Here is a 19082-nt window from a genome sequence, read left to right on the forward strand (position 1 = left end):
GCTGTTGGGTATGGCCGACGCAACATTGGCTACTGAATTGTGAAGAACAGGTCAGTCACCAAAATGTAATAAAACATTACATGCAAGTGATATACACATTTTGCAGGTTGTCAGAGTGTGAAGTTTGTTGCCATGACATCACTATCCAAGAGAGGCATGGCATGATAATGGAAACTTTATCTAATATGTTTTAAGACAACAAATTCCATGAAGTAAAATCAGCGACAAACAAATATTATTCAGTTGATTAAAGGGGAACTTAATTGTGTTGTAATTGAAAGTCTGTGTTGTCTTTACATTTTACAGCTGGGGTACCACTTGGGGAGATAAAGATATCTCCTCATCGCTAGAGGATACAACCAGTGTGGAATCGCAGGCCGTTCCATCTACCCTCTTGTGTGAGACTTTCCTCTGCAGAGTTGGTGTCAATCTCATTTCTATTCTAGGCAGTTAAATAGGGCAAGGGTTTTCATCGTAAGAATACAATTACATGGTTGAAGTATCTGGAAGTGGGTGGTGGCCATCGGTAAATACTATTCAAATGGTTACATATTGACATATTTCAAAGACAACCTACCATTTTGATTTGCTCAAAGTGGTGTTACTGACAATGGAAGGTTGTCAACAATACCACTTAGAAGACAACACAAAGAGACAAAACATTGATTGATACTTTGATTACTGTAATATACTTCATCACTGAGACAATATTTCCTTCTTTCAGTAAGGTTGTGACCAGTGGACCACCCTCATTTCTTCTCTTGTAACAATGTGGATGGATGGACAATCTTTCTGTTTAGCTTGTTAGCATGGTGTTCTCTTTAGAAAGTGACAACACCGTCATCCATTGGACACAATGTCTGATGTGTTAATCTGTCATTAGTGACATTGAATTCCTTGCTTTCTGGATTCTTTTTATATTTCAATAAAAGCTTTATTCAAAGACATTTGTGACTCATGTCCTCATGTCCTCCCTTATGGTTTCAAAAGGGACACTGATGCCTCTATATTAACACAATAAATGATGTGACCATAGACAAATCTAGGCTTTTCTCAAGCCTTATGATGGTTCATGACTAATGTTGTCCTTTAGATGGCAGTATGCACAAGGTAACTGAGGCAGAGTGGCCATACGGAGCATCTTTGGTGGCCATATGTATCAAGCTTCTCAGAGTAGGAGTGCTGATCTAGGATCAGATCCCCACGGTCCAAATATTCTTATTAATAGTGACCAAACGGCTAAATTGATCCCAAATCAGCACTTCTAATCTGAGACGCTTGACACTCGCTCTCCGTAGCCGATGTAAGACCTTTAAACAGGTTAACCTTCATCAGGCCGCTGTGCCAGACAGATTACCAGGACGCGTACTCAGAGCATGCGCTGAACAGCTGGTATCTTCACTGACATGTTCAACCTCTCCCTGACCTATGCTGTAATACCTACATGTTTCAAGCAGAACACCATAGTCCTTGTGCCCAAGAACCAGTGTCGACCCGTCATTCAGGGCAGGTGGGGCAGAGCTTGTTTTGCATGTTATTTTGACATTAATACATCAAATCAAATCAAGTTTATTTTATATAGCCCTTCGTACATCAGCTAATATCTCGAAGTGCTGTACAGAAACCCAGCCTAAAACCCCAAACATCAAGCAATGCAGGTGTAGAAGCACGGTGGCTAGGAAAAACTCCCTAGAAAGGCCAAAACCTAGGAAGAAAATAGAGAGGAACCAGGCTATGAGGGGTGGCCAGTCCTCTTCTGGCTGTGCCGGGTGGAGATTATAACAGAACATGGCCAAGATGTTCAAAATGTTCATAAGTGACAAGCATGGTCAAATAATAATCAGGAATAAATGTCAGTTGGCTTTTCATAGCCGATCATTAAGAGTTGAAAACAGCAGGTCTGGGACAGGTAGGGGTTCCATAACCACAGGCAGAACAGTTGAAACTGGAATAGCAGCAAGGCCAGGTGGACTGGGGACAGCAAGGAGTCATCATGCCCGGCAGTCCTGACGTATGGTCCTAGGGCTCAGGTCCTCCGAGAGAGAGAAAGAAAGAGAGAAGGAGAGAATTAGAGAGAGCCAAGATTTTCAAAATGTTCATAAATGACAAGCATGGTCAAATAATAATCAGGAATAAATGTCAGTTGGCTTTTCATAGCCGATCATTAAGAGTTGAAAGCAGCAGGTCTGGGACAGGTAGGGGTTCCATAACCGCAGGCAGAGCAGTTGAAACTGGAACAGCAGCAAGGCCAGGTGGACTGGGGACAGCAAGGAGTCATCATGCCCGGTAGTCCTGACGTATGGTTCTAGGGCTCAGGTCCTCCGAGAGGTACATGTCACGTATCAGTTTGCAAACATGTCAAAAAATGTAATATTGAGTTAATAAAGCCGCATACAAACAGGGTCTCTTTTTTACTTCTTAAGTAAGGCAGCTCCAAAATGCAAGTGTTCCAGCCTAGCTCAGTGCTTTCTGTGGTGGGGCAGCCAGCGGGAAAATACGAAGTGTAAGGGTTTGTAATGTTCTCTAGTGCCCCGTCATTGGCTCAGTGTTCTGTCAGTCATGGGGAAACTACGTCACCGCAGGGGAGAGCTCAAATATTCAAGCCCCTTGGGTGCTGTCATAGATTTACATTAGAAGTGCCCATACAAGAAGCCTCAAGGTCATTGGGCCACAGATAAAATGACGTCAAATCACAATATATCTACCGTATTTTTGATTGGACTGATCATGTCAACATGATACCTTCAAAATCTTAGCTAGCAAGCTAGACAAGCAGTCATCCTCATGAATCAAGTCGACAATCTACTGGCAAATCCTTTTCAATCCCTGTCATATGAAGAGAAATTATAGATAAAACGTATCGGCGTTGGGGCAGCTTAATGTACCCCTGAACAGTTTGTGGGAACCGTTTGTCGCCGTTATAGTGCAATTCATGTATTTTCTAGTGTTGTGTAGAGGCTTTGCTGGCATGCATCCCATATTTTTGCTTATTGCTTGCCCCACCAAGGTTTACATGCTAAAATTGCCACGGCCAAGAACGCCAAGGTAACCTGTCTAAATGACTACCTCCCTGTAGCACTCACATCTGTAGCCACTAAATTCTTTGGAAGGCTGGTCATGGCTCACATTAACACCATCATCCCAGACACCCTGGACAAACTCCAATTCACATACCAACCCAACAGATCCACAGATCTCTGTTGCACTCCACACTGCCCTCTCCCACCTGGGCAAGAGGAAAACCAATGTGAGAATGCTTTTCATTGCCTACAGCTCAGCGTTCAACACCATAGTGCCCTCCAAACTAATCACTAAGCTAAGGACCCTGGGACTAAACACCTCCCTCTGCAACTGGATCCTGGATATCATGTTGGGCTGCACACAGGTGGTGGGTGTAGGTAACAACACATCTGCCATGCTGATCCTCAACACGGAGGCCACACAGGGGTGCGTGCTCAGTCCCCTCCAGTACTCCCTTTTCACCCACGGCTGCATGGCCAGGCACGACTCCAACACCATCATTAAGTTTTCCGACGACACAACAGTGCGTAGGCATGATCACCAACAATGATGCGTCAGCTTATAGGGAGGAGGTCAGAGACCTGGCCGTGTGGTGCCAGGACAACAACCACTCCCTCAACGTGATCAAGACAAAGGAGATGATTGTGGACTAAAGGAAAAGGAGGACTGAGTACGCCCCCATTCTCATCGACAGGGCTATAGTGGAGCAGGTTGAGAGCTTCAAGTTCCTTGGTGTCCACATCATCAGCAAACTATCATGATCCAAACACACCAAGACAGTCGTGAAGAAGGCACGACAAAGGCTATTCCCCCTCAGGAGACTAAAAGATTTGGCATGGGTCCTCAGATCATCAAAAAGTTATACAGCTGCACCATCGAGAGCATCCTGACTGGTTGCATCACTGCCTGGTATGGCAACTGCTCAGCCTCTGACCGCAAGGCACTACAGAGGGTAGGGAGTACGACCTAGTACATCACTGGGGCCGAGCTCCCTGCCACTCAGGACCTCTATACCAGGCATTGTCAGAGGAAGGCCCTAAAAATTGTCAAAGACTCCAGCCACCCAAGTCATAGACTGTTCTCTCTGCTACCGCACGGCAAGCAGGACCGATGCACCGAGTCTGGAACCAACAGGATCCTGAACAGCTCCCAGGGTCATTGATCAGGTTGAGAGAGAGGTTGTTGTCCTGGCACCACACGGCCAGGTCTCTGATCTCCTCCCTATAAGCTGTCTCATCATTGATGGTGATCAGGCCTACCCCCAAGCTATAAAACTGCTAAATAGTTAACCAAATACAGTTGGTCGGAAGTTTACATACACTTAGGTTGGAGTCATTAAAACTCGTTTTTCAACCACTCCACAAATTTCTTGTTAACAAACTATAGTTTTGGCAAGTCGGTTAGGACATCTACTTTGTGCATGACACAAGTCAATTTTCCAACAATTGTTTACAGACAGATTATTTCACTTATAATTCACTGTATCACAATTCCAGTGGGTCAGAAGTTTACATACACTAAGTTGACTGTGCCTTTAAACAGCTTGGAAAATTCCAGAAAATTGTGTTATGGCTTTAGAAGCTTCTGATAGGCTAATTAACATAATTTAAGTCAATTGGAGTTGTACCTGTTGATTTATTTCAAGGCCTACCTTCAAACTCAGTGCCTCTTTGCTTGACATCATGGGAAAATCAAAAGAAAACAGCCAAGCCAAGCTTCAGAAAAACAATTGTTGACCTCCACAAGTCTGGTTCATCCTTGGGAGCAATTTCCAAACACCTGAAGGTACCACGTTCATCTGTACAAACAATAGTACGCAAGTATAAACACCACGGGACCACGCAGCCGTCATACCGTTCAGGAAGAAGACGCACTCTGTCTCCTAGAGATGAACGTAATTTGCTGCGAAAAGTGCAACTCAACCCCAGAACAACAGCAAAGGACCTTGTGAAGATGCTGGAGGAAACAGGTACAAAAGTATCTATATCCAGTAAAAAAGAGTCCTATATCGACATTTCAGCAAGGAAGAAGCCACTGCTCCAAAACCGCCATAAAAAAGCCAGACTACGGTTTGGAACTACACATGGGGACAAAGATTGTACTTTTTGGAGAAATGTCATCTGGTCTGATGAAACAAAAATATAACTGTTTGGCCATAATGACCATTGTTATGTTTGGAGGAAAAAGTGGGAGGAAAAGTTGTGGCAAAATGGCTTAAGGACAACAAAGTCAAGGTATTGGAGTCGCCATCACAAAGCCCTAACCTCAATCCCATATAACATTTGTGGGCAGAACTGAAAAAGCGTGTGCGAGCAAGGAGGCCACTAAACCTAACTGAGTTACACCAGCTCTGTCAGGAGGAATGGGCCAAAATTCACCCAACTTATTGTGGGAAACTTGTGGAAGGCTACCCGAAATGTTTGATCCAAGTTAAACAATTTACAGGCAATGCTACCAAATACTAATTGGGTGTATGTAAACTTCCGACCCACTGGGAATGTGATGAAAGAAATTAAAGCTGAAATAAATAATTCTCTACTATTATTCTGACATTTCACATTCTTAAAATAAAGTGGTGATCCTAACTGACCTAAGACAGGGATTTTTTACTAGGATTAAATGTCAGGAATTGTGAAAAACTGAGTTTAATTGTGTTTGGCTAAGGTGTATGTAAACTTCAGACTACAACTGTTGCTACCTAGAATATCCACATTGACCCCCTTTTACACTAACTAAATCACATACACTGCCACTACTGTTTATTATCAATTCTGTTGCCTAATCACTTTACCCCTACCTATATATACATACAGTATCTACCTCAATTATCTCATACTCCTGCACATCAAGTCAGTACTGGCACCCCGTGTCCAGTATACAGCCAAGTTATCATTACTCATTGTGTATTTATTCCTCATGTTGTTATTTTTCTGTATTTCTCTCTGCATTGTTGAGAAGGGCCCGTAAGTAAGCATTTCCCTGTTAGTCTACACCCGTTGTTTACGAAGCATGTGACAAATACAATTTGATTAGATTATTATGGCCCTGGATCATTTCCTGCTAACGCGGCATGCTGTAGACTATGGCATTTTGGCAATTTATCTTACGACATTAGTGCGAACCGAAAATGATTTATAAATCATCCCAGATTAACTCTGACTATATTTACTAACAAAAAGGACTCAGGAAATGTGCTATTTGCTTCCAAGGGAAGGCACTAGGCACTGTAGGGTACTTGTTGTTTTACCCAGTCAGTTATATAATATTTCCTACTTCAGGGGCTAATGTTTACAATGTTTCCCAAACCATATCTCCAAATGGGAATACTCACCATAAACTAGAACAAAATTCTGTGAGTTGTAACTACTACTCATGCATCAGGCATGAAATCAATCTGGATTAACCAATCAAATAAACGATACAACAAAGGGCAAAACATGTCATTTATTGGGTCATTCCACCAATTCAGTGCCATTTGAGAAGTGTAAGTTCCTCAAAAAGTAACTTTAGATTTCACCTCATTTGAACATTCTTGTCATAAAGAGCTTCATAAAAAAAGTGTTCCTATCTCAAGAGGTTGAATTTTATAAAATGACTATAGTAAGTGCCTATTAAGTGCCTAATAAAGTAACAGGGTTGACGATACATCCCCTTGTGACAGGGAGAATAGACGCTACAGGGAGTGACAATTGAATGCAAGCGTCACAAAAATATGTTTAATTCTTGAAACATTTCTAGCCTGTCTATCTATGGGTAACAGGGTTGACGTTTCATGCTCAACCCGCTCAGTTTTCCACCACAAAACAACAGAAACTGGCCAGAAAGAGTAGAACTAGCTCCTCTGCTTTTACACTATTATTTCACTGTTAGGTGTTTAATGTCTCTTTAGATTTTTATTTGATTCTTATAATTAGTTTCACCATATTAAAATGAGAGTTCAGTTCACGTAACAGGGTTGACCTTCAAATGAGGGACAGACGTAAATGAATTACTAATCACATGAAATAAATAATCATCTTCAGAAAGGACTTTGTCAAAGAAACTAAATAACTAGGGCTTTGCAATGATGGTGAAAACTTGGAGAAATGTTGGGGTTAAGTGGGTTAAAATCTTCCCTAGAAGTTAGAGGGCACATGGAATGACATGCCAAAATGCTGCACTTCATTTAACAAACCAGGCTTTTAAAATGCAATATTGGTGCACAATTTCTACTTCAAATATCAAAGGGAAGCCAAAGGCACTCTTTTCGTGGAACGACCCGTTGTACTTGACTGGTGCTTTTGAACAGAATGGGTTCCAATACAAAAGCAAGATGACCTCTCTGAGGCCGTACTAGGTCACTTCATTCACAATTAGATAGGCAGTATGTATTGTGTCCCTTGGGCATAATCATGCAGATATAGATCTCATTAACATATGCAGTGTCTGTAAGGCAATCTATTAAACAGAATTCATATGGACAGCTGCTGGACATGAAGTCATGTAAAGTATGGCTTTCGCACATAACTACACACACTTTATAATTCCAGTTCGGTTTATCCATGTGTAGGAATTCTGTGCTTGTTGTTAGGGGAATTATATCGAAGATTTAAGTGGCTGTAAACTAATCCGATTAAAATTATTAAAAATGCAACAACAAAAAATGATGATAGTACTGTACTTAATTACAGATGTTGTTAAAAAATGGTATTTTATAAATAAACATTTATTCATAAAGCATTCTCTTTTTATTGAAGGGCTCTAACAAGTTCAAGCACGGCTGAATCAATAACAGCAGTTTAAAAAACAACCCACAGGCATACAAACATAGCATTTAATAAAGGAATTAATAATCACACTTTAAAAAAATCCATTCATATACTGTATTTTCAACTGATCCATAGACATTTACTCCAGCATTCTTAAAATATTCCTAAAATAAAACCAACATTATTAGTAAATCCATATTGTCACTTCAAAACTATTTCAACTGTGTTAAACTTATATTTCATAATTTGCTGATGGTGAATTAGTTTTGTATTTTCTATCCAGCATTCCAAACACTGTATCTTTGGCAGTTCACATACTCTGGTTCAAAAGTGCAACTGACACACTCCCAAGCCTCTGCAGAATCCACTGAGCTTGTAAGACAAGTCCCTTCAAGAGAATGCAGGACCTTAATAAGTTAATCGCTCAATGGAGGTTGTGCATCATCTTAAATGTGTAAATATTTCTGCATAACTCATTGGCCACACTTTTTCTTATCAAATTCCATGTAAAATCCAAAAGGACATCAGGGACGTTTCTGAAACATACCTGTTATTCCACTCACCAAATTGCCATTTATGTAAATGGGCAACTGCAAAGCTTCCTGAACTGTATACCTACAACAACAAAAAATATATAATTGTGCACCGTACAATCCTACATTCTTAGGGCTGGATTCAATCAGTAGCGCCAAAGTATCGCTGAAGATCCGCGTAAAAATGTAAAGGTAATTTCCCATTGAACCGACATATGCAGCATTTACCGTGAATGCAGTCTCCGCGACCGCGGGAACATTGACTTTAACTGTCGATCGCGCTATAAAGCAGCTCTTCAGCGCTACGGATTAAATAGCCCTCAGAGTGCTTCTTTCTTTGTACATCAATAAACTCAGAAAAACATACAACGTTATAGGTTTGTCTTTACAATTTTAAGCATATCAATGCAAGCCACATTAAAAGACAATGAGCAGAATCTCTAAACAGCTTTATAAATTATTCTGGAATTTAAAAAAAAGTGTTGTGTGCGTGTGTATGTGTCGTGTGTGTGTGACATGTTTGTGATGTGTGTATCAGTATGTACATGTGTCGCAGTATGTGTGTGTATTCATTTTCCAAGGTTGAGCAGAAGGCTTGGCAGGTTCCTGTAGTCGATCTGTGGCAACACCAACAGGCAGTAGAGGAGCAGCCACAGCAGTAGGAGAATGTAGTACTCTGTCAACGAAGTAGGAGTCCTCATCTCCCTCCAGCTACACACACACGCGCACACACACACACACACACACACACACACACACACACACACACACACACACACACACACACACACACACACACACACACACGCAGAGAGAGTGAGAAAACCGGGTTCAGCAGAAGGTCGACAGAACCACACAGACTTTAAACCCAGCTAACACTGAAAACGTTCTACAATGGTTCTCTGAAATTTTTCCTAGGAGGTTTACTAACCTTCTGAGAACGGAAATAATAGGTTATTTGAATGCAATGAAATTGAGAACATGTTTCAATAAGACTTTTAATAATACTGATAGCTTAGGTTAACTGTTTGGAACTCCAACACAGATAGGACACCTGGAAATTAATTTGCTTAGGCATTAATCATGCAAACACATGCATTTTTTTATTGTGCCATGGCATCAGTGAGATTATGAACCTATGATCTTCTGTTCTATGTCAATGTTCATTGCGCCACCAGGATGGAGCTAGCGTGCCATGGTTTTTTAACTCATACAAAGCTGTTCATTATAGTCTATTCAAGCGGACCCCATTTCCAAGGAAACAAACACTCATTAAGATTATGTGTGGCCAATTAGTGGGCGCGGCCAACACACCTGAACACACTTAACAAGATAGGCTAAAGAGAGTATTGTTGACGCTGCGAACGGAATGAATATGTTTCTAAATAACATTCTTAGAACGTTCTTTGAACGTTACTACTGTTTTCTTGTGTTTTTTTATGGAAAGTTTTCTTAACATTCTGAGAACATGACTTTAAATAGAACCATGAGGAAAGGTGCAGAATACGCTATGCTGAAGTACTGAAATTCCCACAGAAGAACATTGTTTCTTAACATTCTCTGAACGTTCTGAGAACATTATATAGAACCATGAGTAAACCTGTGGGAAAGGTTAGGCTTAGGTACTGAAATTCACACCTAAGAAACATATGGTTCTCAGAACGTTATGCGCTAGCTGGCTATCCTGCAACATTCCCAGAATGTTGTGAGAAGGTTAGATGCAAAATAATCATAGGACAACCATGCTCTCACCAAGCTCTACGAAACATATGGTTCTGAGAACGTTATGTGCTAGCTGGGAAAAGATAATGTCAACATAAACAGCTACAATTCAGGGTATAATGGGTCAAAGGTTGAATAAAAATGTAGAATACAAAAAACTGTTATATGTTAGGCTTCTCTAGTGACACCAAAACAATAGCCCAGGATGGATTTAATTTATCCAGACTGAAGAGTTGTTTTCATGTTGAATAGCTTTCTGATACTAATAATTGAACTATGTCTGGGATAGGCTGAATGCCAGTCTGCTTGTGCTATAATGCCAACTCCTTGTCACTCATTGTCATGAGCAATGGAGTTTGCAAGAGCAAAAAGAGATATGGAACAAGGTTTGTCTCATACTAATACTGTAACTAGGTACGGGAATTTTGACACGACCAGGAAAAACTATGGGCCCTCGTTATACCCTTCATACAACTAGCACCTGATGTTTTTCTTGGTCAGATTTCCTCCTGGTCCTCCGAATAACTACTAAGACAACATCTTTGTTCCTGAGCTACAGACAGCTGGGTATCTTTATCTCTATGGCTGTGACCTAAATGGCACCCTATGGGCCCTGGTCAAAAGTAGTGTACTATAAAGGGAGATAGTCTACGTCCTAAATGACACCGTATCTGTATGGCATCTCCCTCCCCAGACGGCTATAGATGATGTAATGATGTAAATGTTTCACACAATTACAACACCAGCCAAGCTGTGCCTCATAGGGGTGATGGTATCAGTCGAATATTGTGTGTCTCTGATTCCCACGATGCCTCACCTCAACACTCATACAGGAGGGTTGTCACGGCAACTACAAGATAGCCCCACCCGGTGACTTACGCTCAGACAAGTGAGCAAGAGAGAAACGGTTTGTGCAACAAACCTCTGTTTTGAACATAAGAAGTTATAACTGTATAACAGTCATGCTGCACCCTGCCCTTTGGGGCTAGAGGCCTACTGACTCATATTCTTACCTGGTGTCAGACTTGGTACTGTGAGTTCGGCTGGATGCTCCATTCTTCTGATTGTCCTTCTACAGGACAGAGGGATACGTATTACAATCCCAAATACATGAGTGAGGATGATAAAAGCACAGGTATTGTTTTGTAAGGCTCATCGTATGGTAAAATACTTACATAGGAAATAATGACAGTTCCTAAATATCTGAAATGCTTTGCAACAAACCTCATTAGAGCCAACCACCTTCCTCTGGTGGAGTGGAGTGGAACACATAGAACACTGTTCATCTGTGGTTCCATCACTGTCACCTTCCCTCCTGTTCAAAGAGAGAGACAGAAAGAGAGACAGACAGACAAAGCGAGACAGCGAGAGAGAGACAGACAGACAGCTATATTTATGTTTCTACTAGATAAAAAATGTGCGAACACTATCATCCAGAACAAAGGAAACATCTTGTTAGCTATTATTTACACAGTGACATAACATACTGTTCATCTGGTTAAATAAAGGTGAAATAAAAATCTTACCCATTAAAGCGGAGAGAAAAAAGCCACTATTATTGCAAAAAAACACTTCAGAATCAGTCATCACCAGCATAGATTATATAATTGAATTACAGTGCATTCAGAAAGTATTCAGACCCCTTGACTTTTCCCACATTTTGTTACGCTACAGCCTTATTCTAAAATGTATTAAATTCAATTTTTTCCTCGTCAATCTACACCCAATAGATTGATAATTGATAATGGCAAAACGAAAAAAAAAAACAGAAATACCTTATTTACATAAGTATTCAGACCCTTTGCTATGAGACTTGAAATTGAGCTCATGTGCATCCTGCTTCCATTTATCATCCTTGAGATGTTTGTACAACTTGATTGGGGTCCATCTGTGGTAAATTCAATTCACTGGACATGATTTGGAAAGGCACACATCAGTTTATGTAAGGTCCCACAGTTGACAGTGTATGTCAGAGCAAAAACCAAAAGCCATGATGTCAAAGGAATTGTCTGTAGAGCTCCAAGACAGGATTGTGTCGAGGCACAGATCTGGGGAAGGGTACCAAAACATGTCTGCAGCATTGAAGGTCCCCAAGAACACAGTGGCATCCATTATTCTAAAATGGTGAGCTATAGAGCTGGCCGCCCGGCCAAACTGAGCAATCGGGGGAGAAGGGCCTTGGTCAGGGAGGTTACCCAGAACCTGATGGTCACTCTGGCAGAGCTCCGGAGTTCATCTGTGGAGATGGGAGAACCTTCCAGAAGGACAAACATCTCTGCAGCAATCAGGCCTTTATGGTAGAATGGCCAGACTGAAGACACTCTTCAGAAAAAGGCACATGACAGCCCGCTTGGAGTTTTCCAAAAGGCACCTAAAGACTCTCAGACCATGAAAAACAAGATTATCTGGTCTGATGAAACCAAGATTGAACTCTTTGTCCTGAATGCCAAGCGTCACGTCTGGAGGAAACCTGGCACCATCCCTACGGTGAAACATGGTGGTGGCATCATCATGCTGTTTGGATGTTTTTAAGTGGCAGGGACTGGGAGACTAGTAAGTATAGAGGGAAATATGAACGGAGCAAAGTACAGAGAGATCCTTGATGAAAACCTGCTGCAGAGCCCTCAGGACTTCAGACTGGGGCGAAGGTTCACCTTCCAACAGGACAATGACCCTAAGCACACAGCCAAGACAATGCAAGAGTGGTTTCGGGACAAGTCTCTGAATGTCCTTGAGTGGCCCAGCCAGAGCCTGGACTCTGGAGAAACCTGAAAATAGGTGTGCAGCGACGCTCCCCATCCAACCTGACAGAGTTGAGAGAATCTGCAGAGAAGAATGGGAGAAACTCCCCAAATAAAGGTGTGTCAAGCTTGTAGAGTCATACCCAACAAGACTTGAGGCTGTAATCGCTGCCAATGGCGCTTCAACAAAGTCTGAAAATTTATGTAAATTTGATATTTCCGTATTTATTTTTTATACATTTGCAAAAATTTCTAAAAAACTGTTTTTGCCTCGTCATTATCGGTTATTGTGTGTAGATGGATGAGGGGGGAAAAGAATTTTATTCATTTCAGAATAAGGCTGTAAAGTAACAAAATGTGGAAAAAGTTACCGAATGCACTGTATGTCATTATGTAATTTGAATTGCTTAGAGCCTCTTAATGTCAATGACTAGCCAGATCTAAACACATTTCATTGAGTAAATTTAAGGCACTTTGCTCGATCAAACTGGGAGGCCCAGTTCTGAAGTCATGTCTTTCGCTGCTTAACATTGCTTTCCCCCAAAATAATGATCTGTCCGGTGTTTCTCAGGCAGCGGCCCAAATAGTACCCTTTACCCTATACAGTGTACTACTTTTGACCAGAGCCCATAGTAGTGCACTATAAAGGGAATAGGGTGCCATTTTGGACACAGCCCAGCTGTACCAGGAACCTAAGAATAGTATCCTACCTCATGGTCTCATTGTTTTCTCTGGCAGCAGAGGCAGGCTTCTCCTCATCAGTCCTGGTGAGATCACTGCTCTCAGCAGCTCCACGGTGGGTCTCCACCACACCCCCATCTCGCTCCGTCTGCTCACCCAGCACGGAGCACCATTCCTGTGGGCCCGATAGCCTGGAGCCCCCTCTCACTTCAACCTGGGGACACATTGGGGGGGGACTACTTTAGAGTGTAAGGGGAAGGTGGAGGTTGTTGGATAGGATAATAGGGTATGGATGTAGTGGGTGTGGGGGTAAAGGGTTACTGGCTAGTCATCAGTGATGGTGGAAAATCGATACAGTTAGATATCACAATATTATTTTGGACAAAATGATATAGATACTTTGACTCCAAGTATTGATTTGTAAAAAATTATATATATATATATATATATATATATATATATACTACCAGTCCAAAATTTGAGAACACCTACTCATTCAAGGGATTTTCTTAATTTTTTTATTTTCTTTTTTTTACATTGTAGAATAAAAGTTGAAGACATCAAAACTATGAAATAACACATATGAAATCATGTAGTGACCAAAAAAAGTGTTAAATAAATCAAAATCTATTTTATATTTCAGATTCTTCAAATATGACAGCTTTGCACACTCTTGGCATTCTCTCAACCAGCTTGATGAGGTAGTCACCTGGAATGCATTTCAATTAACAGGTGTGCCTTCTAAAAAGTGAATTTGTGGAATTTCTATCCTTCTTAATGCGTTTGAGCCAATCAGTTGTGTTGTGACAAGGTAGGGGTGATATACAGAAGATAGCCCTATTTGGTAAAAGACCAAGTCCATATTATGGCAAGAACAGCTCAAATAATCAAAGAGAAACGACAGTCCATCATTACTTTAAGACCTGAAGGTCAGTCAATACGGAAAATGTCAAGAACTTTGAAAGTTTCTTCAAGTGCAGTCGCAAGAACCATCAAGTGCTATGATGAAACTGGCTCTCATGAAGACCGCCACAGGAATGGAAGACCCAGAGTTACCTCTGCTGGAGAGGATAAGTTCATTAGAGTTACCAGCCCAAATAAATGCTTCACAGAGTTCAAGTAACGGACACATCTCAACATCAACTGTTCAGAGGAGGCTGTGTGAATCAGGCCTTCATGGTCGAATTGCTGCAAAGAAACCACTACTAAAGGACACCAATAAGAAGAAGAGACCTTCTTGGGTTAAGAAACATGAGCAAAGGACATTAGACCGGTGGAAATTTGTCCTTTGGTCTGGAGTCCAAATTGTATATTTATGGTTCCAACTGCTGTGTCTTTGTAAGACACTGAGTAGGTGAACGGATGATCTCCGCATGTGTATTTCCCACCGTAAAGCATTGAGTAGGAGGTGTTATGGTGTGGGGGTGCTTTGCTGGTGACACTGTCTGTGATTTATTTAGAATTCAAGGCACACTTAACCAGCACAGCTATCACAACATCTGGTTTGCGCTTAGTGGGACTATCATTTGTTTTTCAACAGGACAATGACCCAACACACCTCCAGGCTGTGTAAGGGTTATTTTACCAAGAAGGAGAGTGATGGAGTACTGCATCAGATGACCTGGCCTACACAATCCCCTGACCTCAACCAAATTGAAATGGTTTGGGATGAGTCGGACCGCGGAGTGAAGGAAAAGTGCTCAGCATATGTGGGAACTCCTTCAAGACTGTTGGAAAAGCATTCCAGGTGAAGCTGGTTGAGAGAATACCAAGAGTGTGCAAAGTTGTCATAAAGGCGAAGGGTGGCTATTTGAAGAATCTCAAATATAAAATATATTTTGATTTGTTTTACACTTTTTGTTTACTACAAGATCCCATATGTGTTATTTCATAGTTTTGATGTCGTCACTATTATTCTACAATGTAGAAAATAGTACAAATAAAGAAAAACCCTTGAATAAGTAGGTGTTCTAAAACTTTGACCGTTAGTGTATGTATGTTTTTGTTTGTTTCTTTGTTTTTGCTAGGTAGCATTAGCTAACGCTGGTCGGCTGTACCTGTGCCAAAACTCAAATATTTTTCATCCTATAGCTTGTTCTTCATCTTCTTTTTAAATAGTGAGCCAACATGCTTTCAGCACCTATTATTTCCCTGACTGATCAAAACTCATTTATCATGCTTTATCATCTCTGCAGAAGACATATAGTGAGAAGTATGTTTGCAACATCAAATTGCAATACAATCGCAGTATCAAATCAGTATCAAATCGCAATACATATAGAATCGTGAGAATCGCAATACATATCATATCGGCGGCACCTAAGTATCGCGATAATATCGAATCATGACGTCCCTTTCAATTCCCAGCCCTTGTAGTCATATAGAGTAGCACAAAGCACTTGATAAAAAATATCACTCTTTCTTTTTAACTGTCTTGAACATTAGCTCCAATGTCCCTCCTTTAAATCATGGGTAACGTTCTCATGATTGATTCATGATTCATGGTTGGTCAACACAGCTTACGAAATGACTGCTAAATAAGACTTGGTATGCAGAACATCTAGCACCAAAACAATGCATACATTATCAGACGCCCAGACAGACACGTCAGACAGAACCCGAGAAAAAGGATGAACAGATAATAACACATGCAGACAGATTATTGCATATAATGAGACAGTGACCTTGTCCTATGTGTATGTGTGAAATGTCACGTCACTCTGATGTTGTTTGGATCGCCTGGCACACACACACACACACACACACACACACACACACACACACACACACACACACACACACACACACACACACACACACACACACACACACACACACACACATGCATGCAGGAGGCGCGCACACACACACATACACAGATCTGTCCTTGTTGTGTCCATACACACTGGCTTACCTTATCCTGCTTCTGCATTGTTGCCTCTCTGAGATCTTCTTGATCCAGTTGGCTCTTCATGTGTGAGTCTGGACTGCTGTGTGCGTGTGTCTCTGTATGTGTCTCTGTCTGGCTGTGTGTGTGCGAGCCTGTGTGTGTCTCTGGTTCTGGCTCTGAGGACGGTGCTGGTTGTAGCGCTGCAACACTGAAGGTTGAGGGCCAGGTCTCTACTGACTTGCTGAAGGAAGAGGACCACGGCGATGTCTCCACGTCGTTCTCTGGTTCCTCTACAGGACCACAGTCATCTGTATCCGGGTAGAACAGGTCCATGGGCTCCAGAGTCTCACTCAATGTCATTGTCTGATCAAGGGCCCCACTCATGTCAGCGTGGAACAAGTCCATTGGTTCACTTTCAGGCTTCTCCATTGCACTGCTCCTCTCACTGTCTGTATAGGCCACATTGACACTCTTGGTTTGACTCTTTTCTGTGTCTGCCATTTTGTCCCCTCTCTCTTCAAGAGTAGAGGCCTCTGTCTCACTATGACTACCCTCAGTATGATCCTCTGCATCCTTTTCTATGTCTCTCTCTTGACCAGGCGGTAGGGATAAAGACTGGTTCTTGGTGTGTGTGTCTGAGGGAGGAGAGCGAGGAACCGGCCCAGTGAGGACCAGTCCAGGGAAGGCCTCAGTGACATGGGAGATGGGGACATCATAGTGGGGGTAGTACACCATGTCCAAGGGGATAATGGACACTGGCGTGCCCTGATGGGGGACCTCCACTACTGTCTCTCTGTTGTCTGTGGCCCCAGACCCAGTAGCATCCACCCTGTCATGGCCATTTTCTGCCCCTCTCTTCTTCTCAGGAACTACAACATTCACTTTAGCATCTCCACCACAAGGGGCTGTCTCACGCTTTTCAACCAAGCCACCTCCAGGGGGCCCACGCAGGTCTGGGTCTTCATCCCCAACCTCTGCCTCTCTCTCTGGGCTCTGGGTCCTATCCTCTCTGTCCTCTGCTGGGAGTGTGGAGCTCTGCCGATTGTCTGTGCAAGACAGAGATTCAGGGTCCTTTTTCCCAGTATGGCTCTCCTCTTCTGGTTCTGAGGATCCCCCCTGGATGGTCTGACTCTGGTCCATCTCCATATACAGTTGTGACTGCTCTGTGACCTCATCCGCCTGCGTCGTAGTGTTCTCCTGCGACTCTATATGGCCGTTCAGAACGTCCTTCATCTTCTTTTGTGTTTCTGACTCTTCTGTGACCTGCTTGTGCCTTTCCTCTGACTCCTCCTGGGACCGCTCCCCATTTCTGTCCCTCTCTGACAGTGACGTAGTCGGTCTGTGTTCCGTCACCCCTCTGTCAGTCACATCACTTTGACCCTCTGCTTTATCAGAACGTTCCGTAGCGAACCCTTCCTCTGGGTTTCCAGCCTTCCTGGAATCTGTAGATGGTTCCACTGTTTCCTTCTTGGCACATTCTGATGCTCTGTCTGTCCTCTCCAGGACACCGTCCTGCTGATTTGGCTTTTCATGCAGGTCAGGGGTCTCCTGCTGTGAACGACTGATATCCTTGTGTTGAGGAGAACACACAGCTCCACCTATCTCACCCTCACACACACTCTCACCCACACACACACTCTCACCCTCACACACACTCTCCCTTTTCTGGTCAGAGTCAGTATGCTGAGGCTTGTCAGAGAACTCTAAAGATGGCCGCCCCTGCTCCTTGTTGACGCCATTACGCTGACGTGTAGTTGTGTCTATTCCTTCTGAGTCACTTCCTGTTCTCTCTGTTATGTTCTTTCCTTCTCTTTGATCAGGCTCCTGCTCACCCAGTTCCAGAATGTAAGTATACGCCTCCTCCTCGTCTTCCTTCTCTTTCTTCTTCCGTCCCTCTCCATCCTCTTCTAGCTGTGTATTAGCCCTGTACTGTGTGCTCTCCACTGAGCTAAAAGAGTAGTTCCCCTCGTCGATTAACAGCTCCGGCATCACTTCCTGTTCCTCGTCCTGAGGCTTTCCTGCCTTTGGCCCCATAACCGACGGCAACGGATCCTCTAGATCAGGTGTGACCCCATGGGGTGTGGAGGGAGGGATGTCCCAGGATACCCCGCTGTCACATAGCGACCCATCGCTACGGCTCCCCACAGACCTGTCTGGCGTCACTGCCTCGCTCGGCAGGCGCTCCCAACAGGAGTCTGGCGAACCGATCACAGAGTCACTGATCGGGGAGTCACAGGACACAGAGCCGATGACCGAGTTGACAAACGAGGGCTGCGGAGAGCTGGAGGTGGAGACAGTGAAGACAGAGCTGGGGGTGGTCCCCACCGACGAGCCTTCGTTGACCGGGGAGCGCTCCACCACGGGCGGTGATGTGGGGGATTTGAGCTCCTCGGAGACAGAGGAGATTAAGATTTTGGGCGGGTGCTGGACTAAGTCTCTCCGGACCACAAAGGGCCTCTCTCGGTCCCGACTCCGGTGAACGCCATTCCTCAGGTCGTGGGAGGAGTCGTTGACACGACAGCTGAGTCTACCCGACGACACACTCCTCTGTATCACATCAGATACATTCTCCTGGGGCTGAGAGAGAGAAAGAGAGTTATCTGTGGTTTGTGCATCTATTGCAGGGGTGTCAAATATCTAGCCCACAAGCCGAAAAAAAAAATGTACGATCTTAATCAACATTGAAATGACTAAAAACCAAATCAAAGCTGTGTAGAAATCATAATAGACCGACATTTATAGTCTC

The 19082-nt window shown here is 42.9% G+C and overlaps 1 protein-coding gene across 1 annotated transcript in view; it reads right to left on the minus strand.

Moving 5' to 3' along the window:
* Nucleotides 1-7725: 7725 nt before the first annotated feature.
* LOC129812056 (calmin-like) overlaps nt 7726-19082 on the minus strand; it is a 44713-nt gene continuing 33356 nt past the window's right edge. The window contains exons 9-13 of the mRNA XM_055863965.1: nt 16361-18913; nt 13476-13660; nt 11249-11339; nt 11038-11096; nt 7726-9013 (exon numbers count right to left, since the gene is read on the minus strand). Of these exons, the coding sequence (XP_055719940.1) occupies nt 8872-9013; nt 11038-11096; nt 11249-11339; nt 13476-13660; nt 16361-18913 (3030 nt within the window). The 3' untranslated portion in view covers nt 7726-8871. The remainder of the gene's footprint in view (nt 9014-11037; nt 11097-11248; nt 11340-13475; nt 13661-16360; nt 18914-19082) is intronic.

The sequence above is a fragment of the Salvelinus fontinalis genome, chromosome 15, assembly GCF_029448725.1.
Source record: "Salvelinus fontinalis isolate EN_2023a chromosome 15, ASM2944872v1, whole genome shotgun sequence".
NCBI classification, from domain to species: domain Eukaryota; kingdom Metazoa; phylum Chordata; class Actinopteri; order Salmoniformes; family Salmonidae; genus Salvelinus; species Salvelinus fontinalis.